Source organism: Mustelus asterias, unplaced genomic scaffold (assembly GCF_964213995.1).
Source record: "Mustelus asterias unplaced genomic scaffold, sMusAst1.hap1.1 HAP1_SCAFFOLD_2792, whole genome shotgun sequence".
Taxonomy (NCBI): domain Eukaryota; kingdom Metazoa; phylum Chordata; class Chondrichthyes; order Carcharhiniformes; family Triakidae; genus Mustelus; species Mustelus asterias.
Window position 1 is genome coordinate 5001 of NW_027592737.1, and position 21834 is coordinate 26834.

At 53.8% G+C, this 21834-nt stretch overlaps 1 protein-coding gene across 1 annotated transcript in view; it reads right to left on the bottom strand.

The window, feature by feature from the left end:
• Positions 1–21834, bottom strand: part of LOC144490026 (protein phosphatase 1B-like) — a 42223-nt gene that overhangs the window by 2540 nt on the left and 17849 nt on the right. The window contains exons 2-4 of the mRNA XM_078207853.1: positions 3975–4092; positions 3309–3420; positions 1502–1556 (exon numbers count right to left, since the gene is read on the bottom strand). Of these exons, the coding sequence (XP_078063979.1) occupies positions 1502–1556; positions 3309–3420; positions 3975–4092 (285 nt within the window). The remainder of the gene's footprint in view (positions 1–1501; positions 1557–3308; positions 3421–3974; positions 4093–21834) is intronic.

A 21834-nucleotide genomic window follows, 5' to 3' on the forward strand; every position in this document is an offset into this window, starting at 1 on the left:
AGAACCTCCGGGCCAGACAGATCCAAAGATTCACAACCCTCCAAGTGTGAAATTACTCATCTCCTCAGGCCCAAGGGGCAATACATGGAACACAGGCCCCGCCCCCCCCCTGCAATCTCAGGGATTTATAAGGTGCCTCACAAAAGGTTGCTGCAGAAGATTGGGGTACACGGAGTTAGGGGTAAGGTGTTGGCGTGGATTGGGGATTGGCTATCTAACAGGAAGCAGAGAGTTGGGATAAATGGGTGCTTTTCTGGTTGGCAGTTGGTGACCAGTGGCGTGCCGCAGGGATCGGTGCTGGGGCCTCAATTGTTTACCATTTACAGAGATGATCTGGAGGAGGGGACTGAATCTAGGGTATTCAAGTTTGCTGATGACACGAAGGTGAGTGGGAAAGCGAATTGCGTGGAGGACGCGGAAAGTCTGCAGAGAGATTTGGATAGGCTGAGCGAGTGGGCGAGGATCTGGCAGATGGAATATAACGTTAGCAAATGTGAGGTTATCCACTTTGGAAGATATAATAGTAAATTGGAATATTATTTAAATGGAGAAAAATTACATTGTGCGACTGTGCAGAGGGACCTGGGGGTCCTTGTGCACGAATCGCAAAAACTCAGTCTGCAGGTGCAGCAGGTGATCAAGAAGGTGAATGGAATGTTGGCCTTTATCGCGAGGGGGATAGAATATAAAAGCAGGGAGGTCTTGCTGCAACTGTACAAGGCACTGGTGAGGCCGCAACTAGAGTACTGTGTGCAGTTTTGGTCCCCTTATTTGCGAAAGGATATATTGGCCTTGGAGGGAGTGCAGAGAAGGTTCACCAAGTTGATACCGGAGATGAGGGGTGTAGCTTATGAGGAGAGATTAAACAGATTGGGTCTGTACTCGTTGGAGTTCAGAAGGCTGAGGGGGGATCTTATAGAGACTTATAAGATAATGAAGGGGCTGGATAGGGTAGAGGTGGAGAGATTCTTTCCACTTAGAAGGGAAACCAGAACTAGAGGGCACAGCCTCAAAATAAGGGGGGGCCGGTTCAGAACAGAGTTGAGGGGGAACTTCTTCTCTCAGAGGGTAGTCAATCTCTGGAATTCTCTGCCCATTGAAGTGGTGGAGGCTTCCTCGTTGAATATGTTTAAATCACGGGTAGATAGTTTTCTGATCGATATGGGAATTAGGGGTTATGGGGATCAGGCGGGTAAGTGGTACTGATCCACGTCAGATCAGCCATGATCTTGTTGAATGGCGGGGCAGGCTCGAAGGGCCAGATGGCCTACTCCTGCTCCTATTTCTTATGTTCTTATGTTCTTACACTTCAATCAATGTCCCAAAAGGAAGGGAAATGATTATTTGGCTGATCTGTTGTGGGATCGTACTGTGCAAGTACGGACTGTGTTGTTTGTGCAGTGACTGCACTGGCTGGGAAAGCTTTGGGAAAGCTGGGAATCGCTGCTGCTAAATGGTCAGTCCGGCAAACTTGATCAAACACCTTGATGTAAATATTCACCTGGTCAGTGGCCTGAGGGAGCAACCGGTTGTAAACAGATTCAATCTCACTGCGTCTGAAACAACACAAAGAGTTATTTCAGTGAGGTTTGGGTCTCACTGCCTTCCGAATCTGATTCAAAACAGTCCCAAAGGGGCAGCTGTTTTACTGGGAGCGTTTCACCTCAATCACACAGGCCTTGCTTCAACTCCATCGACTGAGGGACACAAACCCAGGCTGACAACTTCAGTGCCGAACAGCCAACGCTGGGGGTGGGGGGGGGGGGCACCATGCCGGACCGCCTAGCGCCGGGGGAGACCTAGCGCTGGGGGAGCGTCGCGACAGAGACTCAGCGCTGGGGGAGCGCCGCGACGGAGAGCCAGCGCCGGGGGAGCGCCGCGACGGAGAAGCGCCACGACGGTGAGCCAGCGCCGGGGGAGTGCCGCGACGGAGACCCAGCGCTGGGGGAGTGCCGCAACAGAGACCCAGCGCCGGGGGAGCGCCGCGACGGAGAAGCGCCACGACGGTGAGCCAGCGCCGGGGGAGTGCCGCGACGGAGACCCAGCGCTGGGGGAACACTGCACAGGACAGCCAGCCACGGGGGATCGTCGCAACAGAGAGCCAACACTGGCGGCACGCCGTGCCGGGGGAGCGCCGTGACGGAGACCCAGCGCTGGGGGAGCGCCGGGCTGCCAACTCCGGGCCGCCAGGACGCCACGACGGAGAGCCAGTGCCGGGGGAACACTGCACAGGACAGCCAGCGACGGGGGAACATCGCAACAGAGAGCCAACACCAGCGGCACGCCGTGCCGGGGGACACCGCGACAGAGAGCCAGCGCCGGGGCAGTGAGGGGGCTGCCCGACAGACAGCCAGCACCGGAGGGGGGGGGGGGAAAGAGAGAACACCGCGACAGACAACCAGCGCCGGGGGCAATCCGGACTGACCGCAACGGAGAGCCAGCACCGGGGGGGGGACGCCGCCATGGACAGCCCGCGCCAGGGGGGCCCACGTCACGCCGCGGGAGGGGCCATGCTGCGTCAGGGAGGGTGGGGGGGCCACCACACCGGGGGGGGGGAGGTCACGTCGCGAGGGGGCCACACCGTTGCCGGGGGGCACAATGTGCCGGAGAGCCAGTGCTGGGTGGGGGACACTGCGATAGAGAGCCGGCGCCAGTGAGGGGGGGAACACCGCGACAGAGAGCCGGCCCGGGGGGCGGGGAACACACACGCACACCGCGACAGAGGGCTGGCCCGGGGGGCGGGGAACACACACGCACACCGCGACAGAGGGCTGGCCCGGGGGGGGGGGGGGGAGACACCGCGACAGAGAGCTGGCCCGGGGGGCGGGGGGGGGGACACACACACCACGACAGAGAGCTGGCCCGGGGGGCGGGGGGGGGGACACACACACCACGACAGAGAGCTGGCCGGGGGGGGGGGGGACACCGCGACAGAGAGCCGGCGCCGGGGGAACACCGCGACAGAGAGCCGGCGCCGGGGGAACACCGCGACAGAGAGCCGGCACCGGGGGAACACCGCGACAGAGAGCCGGCACCGGGGGAACACCGCGACAGAGAGCCGGCACCGGGGGAACACCGCGACAGAGGGCCGGCGCCGGGGGAACACCGCGACAGAGAGCCGGCACCGGGGGAACACCGCGACAGAGGGCCGGCGCCGGGGGAACACCGCGACAGAGGGCCGGCGCCGGGGGGCGGGGGGGGGGGGGGGGGAGGAACACCGTGACAGTGCCGGCACCGTCGGGGTGCCAGTGTCGAGTGGGAGGGAGTGAGTGGCAGGAAGGGCGCAGACACTGCGGAGATGTCCTTACTTGCTGATGAGGCCTCCACCAGGCGGCAGATTGGGAATATTCTCAACCAGCAGCGAGTGCATCACATCAAGTAACCCTGGAGGTCCCTCTGGGCCCGCCCTCGCCACAAGGTCTACAGGAAGAGAGCGACAGACATGTGATACTTAGTGCAAAAGGAAAACAAAGTGTGTTCTTTCAAATAACGGAAGGCGAGAGTGTAACTGGGGTGAGTCTGACTGAGCTGGAGGGCACCGCTGCCCCTCACAGGGAGAAAACATATTTGACGGGAGGGATCAGAGCAGCGACACTGTGGAAGAAGGGGCACTCAGACCAGCCCCCATTCAAATTCCCAGGAGGACGGAGCATCAAACCTCAGTGAGGAAGGCCTGGCTCTTTACCCAATCCCCAGGCTCTGGGCCAGGGTGCTGAGGCCAATCTCTGTTCTGTAACAGAGCGTCCGCGAGTCACGGTCTCGACAAGGGGTCGTACAATCTCCCAGCCGAATCCAGAAACCAAGCCAAAGGGATCCAATCGACCGCAGTCCATCACTGTTCAAATCCTCCCCTCAGAGAGACAGAGGGTTAGATGTACAGTGGGAGCTTTGGGCCAAGTGACCCAGTCCCTGCTCAATTCACCATCAAACACTTGGATAGTTTGGAGAGGTTTAGGCAGCATTCCGTCACTGACCTGTGACACGCGTTTCCAAGTATCTGTCCAGTTCGGCCTCTCTCTGTCTGGCTTCCTCGGAAGGTGTTGGCGCATTTTCAAAGCACACCAGCTCAATACTCATGTTGTCGCGACTCCCCTAAGGAACAGTAAGAATGAACAGATTCCACTGTGACCGCGTCTTCATCACCAGCAGCACAAACCTCACCATTTTCAGGCAAATTAACTCTTGCACAACACAAACTAGCATTTCATTATCTCACAGCATAGCAAAGCACAATACAGGTAAGTGTACAGGAAGCACAGTCAGTGTTGTCAGGTGGGAAAAGCAGTGCACAGAAAGATCCCACAAACAGTCAGGTATTAACATGATCACGTCTTGCAGTGCAATTGCTGATTGGCTTCAAGACAAGGAGAAACTCCTCCGCTCTGTCCAACAGTGTTCATCAAACCTTTCACCCCCACTGGAGTGGCAGAGACCTGAAAGAGTGTCCCACTCTTCATTACTGCCCCACACACGGACACCGCTGTACTCCCTCAGTACTGCCCCACACACGGTGCTGTACTCCCTCAGTACTGCCCCACACACGGTGCTGTACTCCCTCAGTACTACCCCACACACGGACACCACTGTACTCCCTCAGTACTGCCCCACACACAGTGCTGTACTCCCTCAGGTCTACCACGCATATGGACATCGCTGTCCTCCCTCAGTACTGCCCCACACACGGTGCTGTACTCCCTCAGTACTACCCCACACACGGACATCACTGTACTCCCTCAGTACTGCCCCACACACAGTGCTGTACTCCCTCAGGTCTACCACGCATATGGACATCGCTGTCCTCCCTCAGTGCGGCTCCCCCAGATGGCACTGTCCTCCCTCACTGCGGACCCTCGGACGGTGCTGCCCTCCCTCACTGCGGACCCCCGGATGCTGCTGTCGTCCCTCACTGCAGACCCTCGGATGGCAATGTCCTCCCTCACTGCAGACCTCTGGACAGTGCTGCCGTCTCTCACTGTGGACCCCCGGACAGGTCCTAATCGTGATCCAATCGCAGATGAGGACGTGTTTGGGGAAATCCCCCAACTTCCCATCAAAGATGATCTTGGCCTTCCCACCGAGGGTGGACAATCGAAGCTTCCATTAAACACACAAAAAATGGACGGGATTCCAGCGGAGATTTTCAAACCTGGAGGAAAAAAGATCCCAAAGGTCCAAAGATGTGCGGGTTAGGTTGATTGGCCAGGTTAAAAAAAATTGCCCCTTAGAGTCCTGAGATGCGTAGGTTAGTGGGATTAGCGGGTAAATATGTGGGGGTAGGGCCTGGGTGGGATTGTGGTCGGTGCAGACTCGATGGGCCGAATGGCCTCCTTCTGCACTGTAGGGTTTCTATGATCCCCCGCCATCTCCATCAGATGTTCCTGAAAATCTGGGAAAAGAGAAATTCCTGTTGACCTTAGGGATGCTGTCATTGCCACTATCTTCAAGAAATGATGTAGAGATGCCAGTGTTGGACTGGGGTGGGCACAGTAAGTCTCACAACACCAGTCCAATCGGTTTATTTGGTAGCACGAGTTTTCGGAGTGTGGCTCCTCAGGTGAGTGAAGAGTTGGTGCACAAACAGGGCATATACAGACACAAACTCAACTGCAAGATACAACGGTCGCCATGGGGGATGCTGGTGTCAAGTGCCAAGACGTCCATTGTGACGAGGAGTCACTGAAAGTGGCAACGCAGGTGGAGAAGGTAGTCAAGAAGGCAGACGGTATGCTTGCCTTCATCGGCCGGGGCATTGAGTTTAAAAATTGGCAAGTCATGTTGCAGCTTTATAGAACCTTAGTTAGGCCGCACTTGGAATATAGTGTTCAATTCTGGTCGCCACACGACCAGAAGGATGTGGAGGCTTTGGAGAGGGTACAGAAAAGATTTACCAGGATGTTGCCTGGTATGGAGGGCATTAGCTATGAGGAGAGGTTGGAGAAACTTGGTTTGTTCTCAGTGGAACGACAGAGGTTGAACATAGAACATTACAGCGCAGTACAGGCCCTTTGGCCCTCGATGTTGCGCCGACCAGTGGAACCAATCTAAAGCCCCTCTAATCTACACTATTCCAATATCATCCATATGTTTATCCAATACCCATTTGAATGCTCTTAATGTTGGCGAGTCCACTACTGCTGCAGGCAGGGCATTCCACGCCCTTACTACTCTCTGAGTAAAGAACCTACCTCTAACATCTGTCCTATATCTCTCACCCCTCAATTTAAAGCTATGTCCCCTCGTGCTAGCCATCACCATCCGAGAAAAAAGGCTCTCACTATCCACCCTATCTAATCCTCTGATCATCTTGTATGCCTCTATTAAGTCACCTCTTAACCTTCTTCTCTCTAACGAAAACAACCTCAAGTCCCTCAGCCTTTCCTCATATGACCTTCCCACCATACCAGGCAACATCCTGGTAAATCTCCTCTGCACCCTTTCCAATGCTTCCACATCCTTCCTATAATGCAGTGACCAGAACTGTACGCAATACTCCAAGTGCGGCTGCACCAGAGTTTTGTACAGCTGCAACATGACCTCATGGCTCCGAAACACAATCCCTCTACCGATAAAAGCTAACACTCCGTACGCCTTCTTAACAACCCTATCAACCTGGGTGCCAACTTTCAGGGATCTATGCACATGGACACCCAGATCCCTCTGTTCATCCACACTACCAAGTATCTTACCATTAGCCCAGTACTCTGTATTCCTGTTACTCCTTCCAAAGTGAATCACCTCGCACTTTTCCGCATTAAACTCCATTTGCCACCTCTCAGCCCAGCTCTGCAGCCTATCTATGTCCCTCTGTAACCTGCCACTTCCCTCCGCACTGTCTACAACTCCACCGACTTTAGTGTCATCCGCAAATTTATTAATCCATCCTTCCACGCCCTCATCCAGGTCATTAATAAAAATGACAAACAGCAGTGGCCCCAAAACAGATCCTTGCGGTACACCACTCGTAACTGAACTCCAGGATGAATATTTCCCATCAACCACCACCCTTTGTTTTCTTACAGTGAGCCAATTCCTGATCCAAACCACTAAATCACCCTCAATCCCATGTGTCCGTATTTTCTGCAAAAGCTTACCATGGGGAACCTTATCAAACGCTTTGCAGAAATCCATATACACCACATCAACCGCTTTACCCTCATCCACCTCTTTGGTCACCTTCTCAAAGAACTCAATAAGGTTTGTGAGGCACGACCTACCCTTCACAAAACCGTTGAGGGGGCAACCTGAGAGGCATGGACAGAGTGGATAGTCAGAAGCTTTTTCCCAGGGTGGAAGAGTCAATAACTCGGGGGCACAGGTTTCAGGTGCGAGGGGCAAGGTTTAAAGGAGATGTACGAGGCAGATTTTCTTTACACAGACTAGTGGGTGCCTGGAACTCGCTGCCAGGGGAGGTAGTGGAAGCAGATATGATAATGACCTTTAAGGGGCGTCTGGACAAATCCATGAATAGGATGGGAATAGAGGGATATGATCCCCGGAAGGGTAGGGGGTTTTTTAGTTCAGTCGGGCAGCATGGCCGGTGCAGGCTTGGAGGGCCGAAGGGCCTGTTCCTGTGCTGTAATTTTCTTTGTTCTCTTTGAGTGTTCCTGGTTCAACTGCACAACGCAACGCCATCCGTGCAATCAAGGCCAACCGCAACATCATCAAACCAGCAGACAAAGGAGGGGCCATCGTCATACTGAACAGAACGGATTACTGCAAAGAAGTGTACCGACAACTGAACAATGAGGAACACTACAGACAGTTACCCGCAGATCCAACCAAAGAACACACCCATCAACTCAACAGACTAATCAAGACCTTTGATCCGGACCTTCAGAGCATCCTCCATGCTCTCATCCCATGTACTCCCTGCGTTGGAGACCTCTACTGCCTCCCGAAGATAGACAAGGCAAACACACCCGGCCGTCCCATCGTATCAGGCAATGGGATCCTGTACGAGAACCTCTCCGGCTACATCGAGGGCATCCTAAAACCCATCCATCGTACAAAGAACCCCCAGCTTCTGTCGCAACACTATAGACTTCCTACAGAGACTCAGCACACATAGAGCAGTTGAACCAGGAGCACTCCTTGTCACAATGGATGTCTCGGCACTCTACACCAGCATCCCCCACAACGACGGCATTGCTGCAACTGCCTCAGTACTCAACGCCGACAACTGCCAATCTCCAGATGCAATTCTACAACTCATCCGCTTCATCTTGGACCACAATGTCTTCACCTTCAACAACCAGTTCTTCATCCAGACACATGGAACAGCCATGGGGACCAAATTCGCACCTCAATATGCCAACATCTTCATGCACAGGTTCGAACAAGACCTCTTCACCGCACAGGACCTTCAACCGATGCTATACACTAGATACATCGATGACATCTCACTATAAGAAGGATGTGGAAGCACTGGAAAGAGTGCAGAGGAGATTTACCAGGATGCTGCCTGGTTTGGAGGGTAGGTCTTATGAGGAAAGGTTGAGGGAGCTAGGGCTGTTCTCTCTGGAGCGGAGGAGGCTGAGGGGAGACTTAATAGAGGTTTATAAAATGATGAAGGGGATAGATAGAGTGAACGTTCAAAGACTATTTCCTCGGGTGGATGGAGCTATTACAAGGGGGCATAACTATAGGGTTCATGGTGGGAGATATAGGAAGTTATATCAGAGGTAGGTTCTTTACGCAGAGAGTGGTTGGGGTGTGGAATGGACTGCCTGCAGTGATAGTGGAGTCAGACACTTTAGGAACATTTAAGCGGTTATTGGATAGGCACATGGAGCACACCAGGATGATAGGGAGTGGGATAGCTTGATCTTGGTTTCAGATAAAGCTCGGCACAACATCGTGGGCCGAAGGGCCTGTTCTGTGCTGTACTGTTCTATGTTCGATGACATTTTCTTCCTCTGGACTCACTGAAGAATCACTGAAACAACTATGACCACAGCAACAAGTTCCATCCCACCATCAGACTCACCATGGACTACTCTCCAGAACCGATTGCATTCTCAGACACACGCATCTCCATTAAGGACAGTCACCTCAGCACCTCACTGTACCACAAGCCCACGGATAACCTCACGATGCTCCACTTCTCCAGCTTCCACCCTAAACACGTTAAAGGAGCCATCCCCTACGGACAAGCCCTCCGAATACACAGGATCTGCTCGGGTGAGGAGGATCGCAACAGACACCTCCAGACGCTGAAAGATGCCCTCATAAGAACACGATGTGGTGCTCGACTCATCGATCAACAGTTCCGACGCGCCACAGCGAAAAACCGCACCGACCTCCTCAGAAGACAAACACGGGACACGGTGGACAGAGTACCCTTCGTCGTCCAGTACTTCCCCGGAGCGGAGAAACTACAACATCTTCTCCGGAGCGTTCAACATGTAAGAACATAAGAACATAAGAAATAGGAGCAGGAGTTGGCCATCTAGCTCCTCGAGCCTGCCCCGCCATTCAATAAGATCATGGCTGATGTGAAGTGAATCAGTTCCACTTACCCGCCTGATCCCCATAACCCCTAATTCCCTTACCGATCAGGAATCCATCCATCCGTGATTTAAACATTTTCAACGAGGAAGCCTCCACCACTTCAGTGGGCAGAGAATTCCAGAGATTCACCACCCTCTGAGAGAAGAAGTTCCTCCTTAACTCTGTCCTAAACTGACCCCCCTTTATTTTGAGGCCATGCCCTCTAGTTCTAGTTTCCTTTCTAAGTGGAAAGAATCTCTCCACTTCTACCTTATCCAGCCCCTTTATTATCTTATATGCCTCTATAAGATCACCCCTCAGCCTTCTAAGCTCCAACGAGTACAAACCTAATCTGCTCAGTCTCTCCTCATAATCTACACCCCTCATCTCCGGTATCAACCTGGTGAACCTTCTCTGCACTCCCTCCAAGGCCAATATATCCTTTTGCAAGAAAGGGGACCTAAACTGCACACAGTATTCCAGCTGCGGCCTCACCAATGCCCTGGACAGATGCAGCAAGACATCTCTGCTTTTATATTCTATCCCCCTCGCGATAAATGCCAACATCCCATTTGCCTTCTTGATCACCTGTTGTACTTGCAGACTGAGTTTTTGCGACTCATGCACAAGGACCCCCAGGTCCCTTTGCACAGCAGCATGTTGTAATTTTTTTCCATTTAAATAATAATCCGATTTGCTATTATTTCTTCCAAAGTGAATAACCTCGCATTTGCCAACGTTATCCTCCATCTGCCAGATCCTCGCCCACTCACTCAGCCTATCCAAATCTCTCTGCAGACCTTCCGCTTCCTCCACGCAATTCACTTTCCCACTTATCATCGATGAAGACGTACATCTCGCCAAGGCCATCCCCACACCCCCACTACTTGCCTTCAAACAACCGCTCAACCTCAAAACAGACCATTGTCCGCAGCAAACTGCCCAGCCTTCAGGAGAACAGTGACCACGACACCACACAACCCTGACACTGCAACCTCTGCCGGATCATCGACACGGATGTCATCATCTCACGTGAGAACACCATCTACCAGGTACATGGTACCTACTCTTGCAACTCGGCCAACGTTGTCCACGTGATATCCTGCAGAAAAGGACGTCCCGAGGCATGGTACGTCGACGAGGCCATGCAGACGTTACGACAACGGATGAATGTATACCGTTCGACAATCACCAGGTAGGAGTGTTCCCTTCCAGTCGGGAAACACTTCAGCAGTCAAGGACATTCAGCCTCCGATCTTCGGGTAAGCGTTCTCCAAGGTGGCCTTCACGACGACACAGAATCGCTGAGCAGAAACTGATAGCCAAGCTCCGCACGCATAAGGACGGCCTCAACCGGGATCTTGGGTTCATGTCACACTATCTAACCCCCACGACTTGCCTGGGTTTGCAAAATCCTACTACCTGTCCTGGCTGGAGATAATTCACACCTCTTTAACCTTTGATTATCCCTCTCACCACTCCAATTGTCTGTACCTGTAAAGACTCGCATTCCAACCATTATCTTGCAACTGAGTCTGTGTCAGTTGCGTCTATATATGCCGTGTTTGTGAACCCAACTACCACTCACCTGATGAAGGAACAGCGCTCCAAAAGCTCGTGATGCCAAATAACCTTTTGGACTTCAACATTGTGTTGAGAGACTTCTTACTTTCTTCAAGACAGGAAGCAAAGCGGACTGTGGGAACTACCAAGCAATCTCCCTACTCTCCAACGCGGAGAAGATCGGTGGCACAGTGGGTTAGCACTGCTGTCTCACAATGCCAGGGATCCGGGTTCGATTCCAGCCTCAGGTCACTGTGTGGAGTTTGCACGTTCTCCCCGTGTCTGTATGGGTTTCCTCCGGGTGCTCCGGTTTTCCTCCCATGCTCCAAAGATTAGCGGGTTGGGTGGGTTGGCCATGCTAAATTGGTCCTTGGTATCCAAAGATGAGCAGGTTCATTAAGCACGGTAAACCTGCGGGGTTACCAGGATACGGCGGAGGGGTGGGCCTGGGTGGGTTGCCCTTTCCGAGAGTTAGTGGCCTCTTTCTGCACTGGAGGGATTCTATCATTTTTAAGATCATCCCCCGAATCCTCACTAGCTGCCTTCTCCAAGCCTCTGAAGGAATCCTTCCAGAAAGCCAGTGTGGCTTCCGACCAAACAGTAAGCATGATTTTCACTGCTTGACAACGTCAAGAGAAATGCCAGGAGCAACAGTGACCACACTGCACGGCCTTCATTGAACTGACCAAGGATTTCCACTCAGTCAACTGGGAAGTACTCTGACCATCCTCTGACTCCCCCACGACAGTCCACACCTATGGAACTAAGACAGGAACCTTCAAGATCCAGACTGGAGTCAAGCAGGGATCTGGCTTTGCCCCCAGCCTTTTCTTCATTTTCACCACCATCCTTCACCCTGTCAAGAACAAGCAGTGGAGTAGACATCACCTCCAGGATGGACCTCAACCAGGATCTCAACCGATAGAAATCCAAAAAGGAAATGGCACTGACATCGCTTCTGGAACATCAGGATGCAGATGCCACCACCATCTCCACTCTCCAGAAGAGAATCTCCAAGCCATACTTGGCACCTTTATGTAAGATCAGTCTCAACCTCAAGATGGTCAATTCCTTTACCAACCTACCCAAAGCAAGATCCAGTATCTCCCTCCATCATAGAGTCATGTAGCACAGAAACAGGCCCTTCGGCCCACCAAATCTATGCTGACCATCCAATACCAGTTCATACTAATTCCATTTACCAGCCCTTGGACCATAGCCTGCTATGCGTTGGTGATTTAAATGCTCATCCAGATGCTTCTTAACTGTTGTGAGAGTCCCTGCCTCCACCACCCTCCCAGGCAGCACGTTCCATATTCCCACCACCCTCTGGGTGAAAAACATTTCCTCAAATCCCCTCTAAACCACTTACTCCTCACCTTAAACCTATACCTTCTGGTCTTAGACACCTCTGCCATGGGGAGATTATTACAATCTACCCTATCTATGCCTCTCAATTTTGTACACCTCTATCAGATTCCCCCCTCAGCCTCCTCTGCTCCAGGGAAAACAAACCCAGCATGTCCAGTCTCTCCTCATAGCTGAAACTTTCCATTCCAGGCAACATCCTGGTGAATCTCCTCTGCACCCTCTCCAGTGCAATCACATTCTTCTGATAGTGTGGCGATCAGAACTGCACACAACATCCCATCTGTGGTCTAACCAATGTTTTATAAAGTTATACCAAGACCTCCTTGCTCCTAGATTCTATATCCTGGCTAATGAAGGCAAATATTCCGTCTGCCTTCTTCACCCTACCTACCTGTGCCGCCACCTTCAGGGTTCTATGGACTTGTACCCCGAGGTCCCTTAGTTCCTCAATACTCCCTGGGGACTGACCGTTCACTGTGTATATTCTACCCTCATTAGACATCCCAAAATGCATCGCCTCACACTTATCAGGATTAAATCCCATCTGCCATTGCTGTGCCCAATTTACCAGCTGGTCAATGTCAGTCTGTAACCTCAGACTATCCTCCTCACCATCAACAACACAGCCAATTTTCATCAGCAAACTTACTAATTATACCTTCTACATTCACACCCAAGTCGTTAACGTGAATAACAAACAGCAAGGGTCCCAGCAGCGACCCCTGTGGTACACCGCTGGTCACAGGCTTACCGATCCCTGTGGTACACCGCTGGTCACAGGCTTACCGATCCCTGTGGTACACCGCTGGTCACAGGCTTACCGATCCCTGTGGTACACCGCTGGTCACAGGCTTACCGATCCCTGTGGTACACCGCTGGTCACAGGCTTACCGATCCCTGTGGTACACCGCTGGTCACAGGCTTACCGATCCCTGTGGTACACCGCTGGTCACAGGCTTACCGATCCCTGTGGTACACCGCTGGTCACAGGCTTACCGATCCCTGTGGTACACCGCTGGTCACAGGCTTACCGATCCCTGTGGTACACCGCTGGTCACAGGCTTACCGACCCTTGTGGTACACCGCTGGTCACAGGCTTACCGATCCCTGTGGTACACCGCTGGTCACAGGCTTACCGATCCCTGTGGTACACCGCTGGTCACAGGCTTACCGATCCCTGTGGTACACCGCTGGTCACAGGCTTCCAATCACAAAAGCAGCCTCCACCATCACCCTCTGCTTCCTATTAACAAGCCAAGTTTGGATCCAATTTGCCAACTTGCCTTGGACCCCACGGGCTCTAACCTTTTGGAGCAGCCTTACGTGTAGGACCTTGTCAAAGACTTACTAAAGTCCATGTAACCCTCATCAACTGTGCAACTCTCATCAATATATTTAATTGCCTTTTCAAAAACTCAATTAAATTAGTCAGACCGGATTTCCCGCCAATAAATCAGTGCCGATATCCTGATCAATCCCAGCCTTTCCAGGTGTCCATTAATCTTGTCCTCAGATCTTTTTTACAATAATTTTCCTACCACTGACATTAGACTAACTGGCCTGTTATTACTTGGCTTATCCCAGCTGCCTTTCTTGAATAAAAATACCACATTAGCTATCCTCCAGTCATCTGGCACTTCACTTCTACCATCCCCACACCCCCACTTCTTGCCTTCAAACAACCGCACAACCTCAAAACAGACCATTGTCCGCAGCAAACTACCCAGCCTTCAGGAGAACAGTGACCACGACACCACACAACCCTGCCACAGCAACCTCTGCAAGACGTGCCGGATCATCGACACAGATGCCATCATCTCACGTGAGAACACCATCTACCAGGTACACGGTACCTACTCTTGCAACTCGGCCAACGTTGTCCACCTGATACGCTGCAGGAAAGGATGTCCCGAGGCATGGTACATTGGGGAAACCATGCAGACGCTACGACAACGGATGAATGAACACCACTCGACAATCACCAGGCAAGACTGTTCTCTTCCTGTGGGGGAGCTCTTCAGCGGTCACGGGCATTCAGCCTCTGATCTTCAGGTAAGCGTTCTCCAAGGCGGCCTTCACCACACACAGCGCAGAGTCACTGAGCAGAAACTGATAGCCAAGTTCCGCACACATGAGGACGGCTTCAACCGGGATGTTGGGTTTATGTCACACTATCAGTAACCCCCACAACTTGCCTCCTGGACTTGCAGAATCTCACTGGCTGTCCTGTCTGGAGACAATACACATCTCTTTAACCTGTGCTTAATGCTCCCTCCACTCACATTGTCTGTATCTTTAAGACCTGGTTGGCTGTAGAGATTCGCATTCTAATCAGTATTCTGTAACTTGATTTTGTGTCTCTGTGCCCTGTATGAGAGCAGATTTCCACTCCATCTGACGAAGGAGCAGCGCTCCGAAAGCTAATGGCATTTGCTACCAAATAAACCTGTTGGACTTTAACCTGGTGTTGTTAAAACTCTTACTGACTTCACCTGTGGCCAGCGAAGATTTAAATATCTCTGTCAGGGCCCCTGCAATCTCCTCCCTTGCCTCCCACAGAATACAAGAACATAAGAACTAGGAGCAGGAGTAGGCCATCTGGCCCCCTCGAGCCTGCTCCGCCATTCAATAAGATCATGGCTGATCTTTTCATGGACTCAGCTCCACTTACCCGCCCGCTCACCATAACCCTTAATTCCTTTACTGTTCAAAAATCTATCTATCCTTGCCTTAAAAACATTCAATGAGGTAGCCTCAACTGCTTCACTGGGCAGGGAATTCCACACATTCACAACCCTTTGTGTGAAGAAGTTCCTCCTCAACTCAGTCCTAAATTTGCTCCCCTTTATTTTGAGGCTATGCCCCCTCGTTCTAGTTTCACCCGCCAGTGGAAACAACTTCCCTGCTTCTATCTTATCTACTCCCTTCATAATTTTATATGTTCCTATAAGATCTCCCTCATTCTTCTGAATGCCAATGAGTATAGCCCCAGTCTACTCAGTCTCTCCTCATAAATCGCTGGCATCGTTTTAAGACTTACCTGGATAGTCACATGAGCAGTCTGGGAATGGAGGGATACAAATGAATGGTCTCGTTGGACCAATGAGCGGTACAGGCTTGGAGGGCCGAAGGGCCTGTTTCCTGTGCTGTACTGTTCTTTGTTCTCATAAGCCAACCCTCTCAACTCCGGAATCAACCCAGTGAATCTCCTGTGCACCCCCTCCAGTGCCAGTATATCCTTTCTCAAGTAAGGAGACCAAAACTGTACACAGTACTCCAGGTGTGGCCTCACCAGCACCTTATACAGCTGCAACATAACCTCGCTGTTTTTAAACTCCATCCCTCTATCATTGAAGGACAAAATTCCATTTGCTTTCTTAATTACCTGCTGTACCTGCAAACCAACTCCTTGTGATTCCTGCACAAGGACACCCAGGTCCCTCTGCACAGCAGCATGCTGTAATTTTTTACCATTTAAATAATAGCCCATTTTGCTGTTATTCCGACCAAAATGGATGACCTCACATTTACCAACATTGTACTCCATCTGCCAGACCCTCACCCACACACTTAGACTATCTATATCCCTTTGCAGACTTTCAGCATCCTCTACACACTTTGCTCTGCCACTCATCTTACAGCAGCCTGGGATACATCTCATCAGGCCCTGAGGATTTATGTACCTTTATGCCCACTAAAATATCTTATAGCTCCTCTTTATTAATCTTAACGCGCTCTAGAACTCCTCCTCCCAAGTGAAATCTTGAGCTATAATGTCTTTTTCCTTTGTGAATACAGATGAAAAATATTCATTTAAGACCTCGTCCACGTCCTCTGGCTCCATGCACAGATTGCCTTCCCTCAGTACTGCCCCACACACGGTGCTGTACTCCCTCAGTACTACCCCACACACGGTGCTGTACTCCCTCAGTACTACCCCACACACGGTGCTGTACTCCCTCAGTACTGCCCACACACGGTGCTGTACTCCCTCAGTACTGCCCCACACACGGTGCTGTACTCCCTCAGTACTACCCCACACACGGTGCTGTACTCCCTCAGTACTGCCCCACACACGGTGCTGTACTCCCTCAGTACTGCCCCACACACGGTGCTGTACTCCCTCAGTACTACCCCACACACGGTGCTGTACTCCCTCAGTACTGCCCCACACACGGACATCACTGTACTCCCTCAGTACTGCCCCACACACGGTGCTGTACTCCCTCAGTACTGCCCCACACACGGACATCACTGTACTCCCTCAGTACTGCCCCACACACGGTGCTGTACTCCCTCAGTACTACCCCACACACGGTGCTGTACTCCCTCAGTACTGCCCCACACACGGTGCTGTACTCCCTCAGTACTGCCCCACACACGGACATCGCTGCACTCCCTCAGTACTGCCCCACACACGGACATCGCTGCACTCCCTCAGTACTGCCCCACACACGGTGCTGTACTCCCTCAGTACTGCCCCACACACGGTGCTGTACTCCCTCAGTACTGCCCCACACACGGTGCTGTACTCCCTCAGTACTACCCCACACACGGTGCTGTACTCCCTCAGTACTGCCCCACACACGGTGCTGTACTCCCTCAGTACTGCCCCACACACGGTGCTGTACTCCCTCAGTACTACCCCACACACGGTGCTGTACTCCCTCAGTACTGCCCCACACACGGACATCACTGTACTCCCTCAGTACTGCCCCACACACGGTGCTGTACTCCCTCAGTACTGCCCCACACACGGACATCACTGTACTCCCTCAGTACTGCCCCACACACGGTGCTGTACTCCCTCAGTACTACCCCACACACGGTGCTGTACTCCCTCAGTACTGCCCCACACACGGTGCTGTACTCCCTCAGTACTGCCCCACACACGGACATCGCTGCACTCCCTCAGTACTGCCCCACACACGGACATCGCTGCACTCCCTCAGTACTGCCCCACACACGGTGCTGTACTCCCTCAGTACTGCCCCACACACGGTGCTGTACTCCCTCAGTACTACCCCACACACGGTGCTGTACTCCCTCAGTACTACCCCACACACGGTGCTGTACTCCCTCAGTACTACCCCACACACGGTGCTGTACTCCCTCAGTACTGCCCCACACACGGTGCTGTACTCCCTCAGTACTGCCCCACACACGGTGCTGTACTCCCTCAGTACTGCCCCACACACGGACATCGCTGCACTCCCTCAGTACTGCCCCACACACGGACATCGCTGCACTCCCTCAGTACTGCCCCACACACGGACATCGCTGCACTCCCTCAGTACTGCCCCACACACGGTGCTGTACTCCCTCAGTACTACCCCACACACGGTGCTGTACTCCCTCAGTACTGCCCCACACACGGTGCTGTACTCCCTCAGTACTGCCCCACACACGGACATCGCTGCACTCCCTCAGTACTGCCCCACACACGGACATCGCTGCACTCCCTCAGTACTGCCCCACACACGGTGCTGTACTCCCTCAGTACTACCCCACACACGGTGCTGTACTCCCTCAGTACTGCCCCACACACGGTGCTGTACTCCCTCAGTACTGCCCCACACACGGTGCTGTACTCCCTCAGTACTACCCCACACACGGTGCTGTACTCCCTCAGTACTGCCCCACACACGGTGCTGTACTCCCTCAGTACTACCCCACACACGGTGCTGTACTCCCTCAGTACTGCCCCACACACGGTGCTGTACTCCCTCAGTACTACCCCACACACGGTGCTGTACTCCCTCAGTACTGCCCCACACAAGGTGCTGTACTCCCTCAGTACTGCCCCACACACGGTGCTGTACTCCCTCAGTACTGCCCCACACACGGTGCTGTACTCCCTCAGTACTGCCCCACACACGGTGCTGTACTCCCTCAGTACTACCCCACACACGGTGCTGTACTCCCTCAGTACTGCCCCACACACGGTGCTGTACTCCCTCAGTACTGCCCCACACAAGGTGCTGTACTCCCTCAGTACTGCCCCACACACGGACATCGCTGCACTCCCTCAGTACTGCCCCACACACGGACATCGCTGCACTCCCTCAGTACTGCCCCACACACGGTGCTGTACTCCCTCAGTACTACCCCACACACGGTGCTGTACTCCCTCAGTACTGCCCCACACACGGTGCTGTACTCCCTCAGTACTACCCCACACACGGTGCTGTACTCCCTCAGTACTGCCCCACACACGGTGCTGTACTCCCTCAGTACTGCCCCACACACGGTGCTGTACTCCCTCAGTACTGCCCCACACACGGTGCTGTACTCCCTCAGTACTGCCCCACACACGGTGCTGTACTCCCTCAGTACTACCCCACACATGGACATCCCTGTACTCCCTCAGCACTGCCCCACACACGGTGCTGTACTCCCTCAGTACTACCCCACACACGGTGTGTACTCCCTCAGTACTACCCCACACATGGACATCCCTGTACTCCCTCAGCACTGCCCCACACACGGTGCTGTACTCCCTCAGTACTGCCCCACACACGGTGCTGTACTCCCTCAGTACTACCCCACACATGGACATCCCTGTACTCCCTCAGCACTGCCCCACACACGGTGCTGTACTCCCTCAGTACTACCCCACACACGGTGCTGTACTCCCTCAGTACTGCCCCACACACGGTGCTGTACTCCCTCAGTACTGCCCCACACACGGTGCTGTACTCCCTCAGTACTGCCCCACACACGGTGCTGTACTCCCTCAGTACTACCCCACACACGGTGCTGTACTCCCTCAGTACTGCCCCACACACGGTGCTGTACTCCCTCAGTACTGCCCCACACACGGTGCTGTACTCCCTCAGTACTGCCCCACACACGGTGCTGTACTCCCTCAGTACTGCCCCACACACGGTGCTGTACTCCCTCAGTACTGCCCCACACACGGTGCTGTACTCCCTCAGTACTACCCCACACACGGTGCTGTACTCCCTCAGTACTACCCCACACACGGTGCTGTACTCCCTCAGTACTACCCCACACACGGTGCTGTACTCCCTCAGTACTGCCCCACACACGGTGCTGTACTCCCTCAGTACTGCCCCACACAAGGTGCTGTACTCCCTCAGTACTGCCCCACACACGGTGCTGTACTCCCTCAGTACTGCCCCACACACGGTGCTGTACTCCCTCAGTACTGCCCCACATACGGTGCTGTACTCCCTCAGTACTGCCCCACACACGGTGCTGTACTCCCTCAGTACTGCCCCACACACGGTGCTGTACTCCCTCAGTACTGCCCCACACACGGTGCTGTACTCCCTCAGTACTACCCCACACATGGACATCCCTGTACTCCCTCAGCACTGCCCCACACACGGTGCTGTACTCCCTCAGTACTACCCCACACACGGTGCTGTACTCCCTCAGTACTACCCCACACATGGACATCCCTGTACTCCCTCAGCACTGCCCCACACACGGTGCTGTACTCCCTCAGTACTGCCCCACACACGGTGCTGTACTCCCTCAGTACTACCCCACACATGGACATCCCTGTACTCCCTCAGCACTGCCCCACACACGGTGCTGTACTCCCTCAGTACTACCCCACACACGGTGCTGTACTCCCTCAGTACTGCCCCACACACGGTGCTGTACTCCCTCAGTACTGCCCCACACACGGTGCTGTACTCCCTCAGTACTACCCCACACACGGTGCTGTACTCCCTCAGTACTGCCCCACACACGGTGCTGTACTCCCTCAGTACTACCCCACACACGGTGCTGTACTCCCTCAGTACTACCCCACACACGGTGCTGTACTCCCTCAGTACTACCCCACACACGGTGCTGTACTCCCTCAGTACTACCCCACACACGGTGCTGTACTCCCTCAGTACTACCCCACACACGGTGCTGTACTCCCTCAGTACTGCCCCACACACGGTGCTGTACTCCCTCAGTACTGCCCCACACAAGGTGCTGTACTCCCTCAGTACTGCCCCACACACGGTGCTGTACTCCCTCAGTACTGCCCCACACACGGTGCTGTCCTCCCTCAGTACTGCCCCACACACGGACATCGCTGCACTCCCTCAGTACTGCCCCACACACGGACATCGCTGCACTCCCTCAGTACTGCCCCACACAAGGTGCTGTACTCCCTCAGTACTGCCCCACACACGGTGCTGTACTCCCTCAGTACTACCCCACACACGGTGCTGTACTCCCTCAGTACTACCCCACACACGGACATCACTGTACTCCCTCAGTACTGCCCCACACACGGTGCTGTACTCCCTCAGTACTACCCCACACACGGTGCTGTACTCCCTCAGTACTGCCCCACACACGGTGCTGTACTCCCTCAGTACTACCCCACACACGGTGCTGTACTCCCTCAGTACTGCCCCACACACGGTGCTGTACTCCCTCAGTACTGCCCCACACACGGTGCTGTACTCCCTCAGTACTACCCCACACACGGTGCTGTACTCCCTCAGTACTGCCCCACACAAGGTGCTGTACTCCCTCAGTACTGCCCCACACACGGACATCGCTGCACTCCCTCAGTACTGCCCCACACACGGACATCGCTGCACTCCCTCAGTACTGCCCCACACACGGTGCTGTACTCCCTCAGTACTACCCCACACACGGTGCTGTACTCCCTCAGTACTGCCCCACACACGGTGCTGTACTCCCTCAGTACTGCCCCACACACGGTGCTGTACTCCCTCAGTACTGCCCCACACACGGTGCTGTACTCCCTCAGTACTACCCCACACACGGTGCTGTACTCCCTCAGTACTACCCCACACACGGTGCTGTACTCCCTCAGTACTGCCCCACACACGGTGCTGTACTCCCTCAGTACTACCCCACACACGGTGCTGTACTCCCTCAGTACTGCCCCACACACGGTGCTGTACTCCCTCAGTACTGCCCCACACACGGTGCTGTACTCCCTCAGTACTACCCCACACACGGTGCTGTACTCCCTCAGTACTACCCCACACATGGACATCCCTGTACTCCCTCAGTACTGCCCCACACACGGTGCTGTACTCCCTCAGTACTGCCCCACACACGGTGCTGTACTCCCTCAGTACTGCCCCACACACGGTGCTGTACTCCCTCAGTACTACCCCACACACGGTGCTGTACTCCCTCAGTACTACCCCACACACGGTGCTGTACTCCCTCAGTACTACCCCACACACGGTGCTGTACTCCCTCAGTACTACCCCACACATGGACATCCCTGTACTCCCTCAGCACTGCCCCACACACGGTGCTGTACTCCCTCAGTACTACCCCACACACGGTGCTGTACTCCCTCAGTACTACCCCACACATGGACATCCCTGTACTCCCTCAGTACTACCCCACACACGGTGCTGTACTCCCTCAGTACTACCCCACACACGGTGC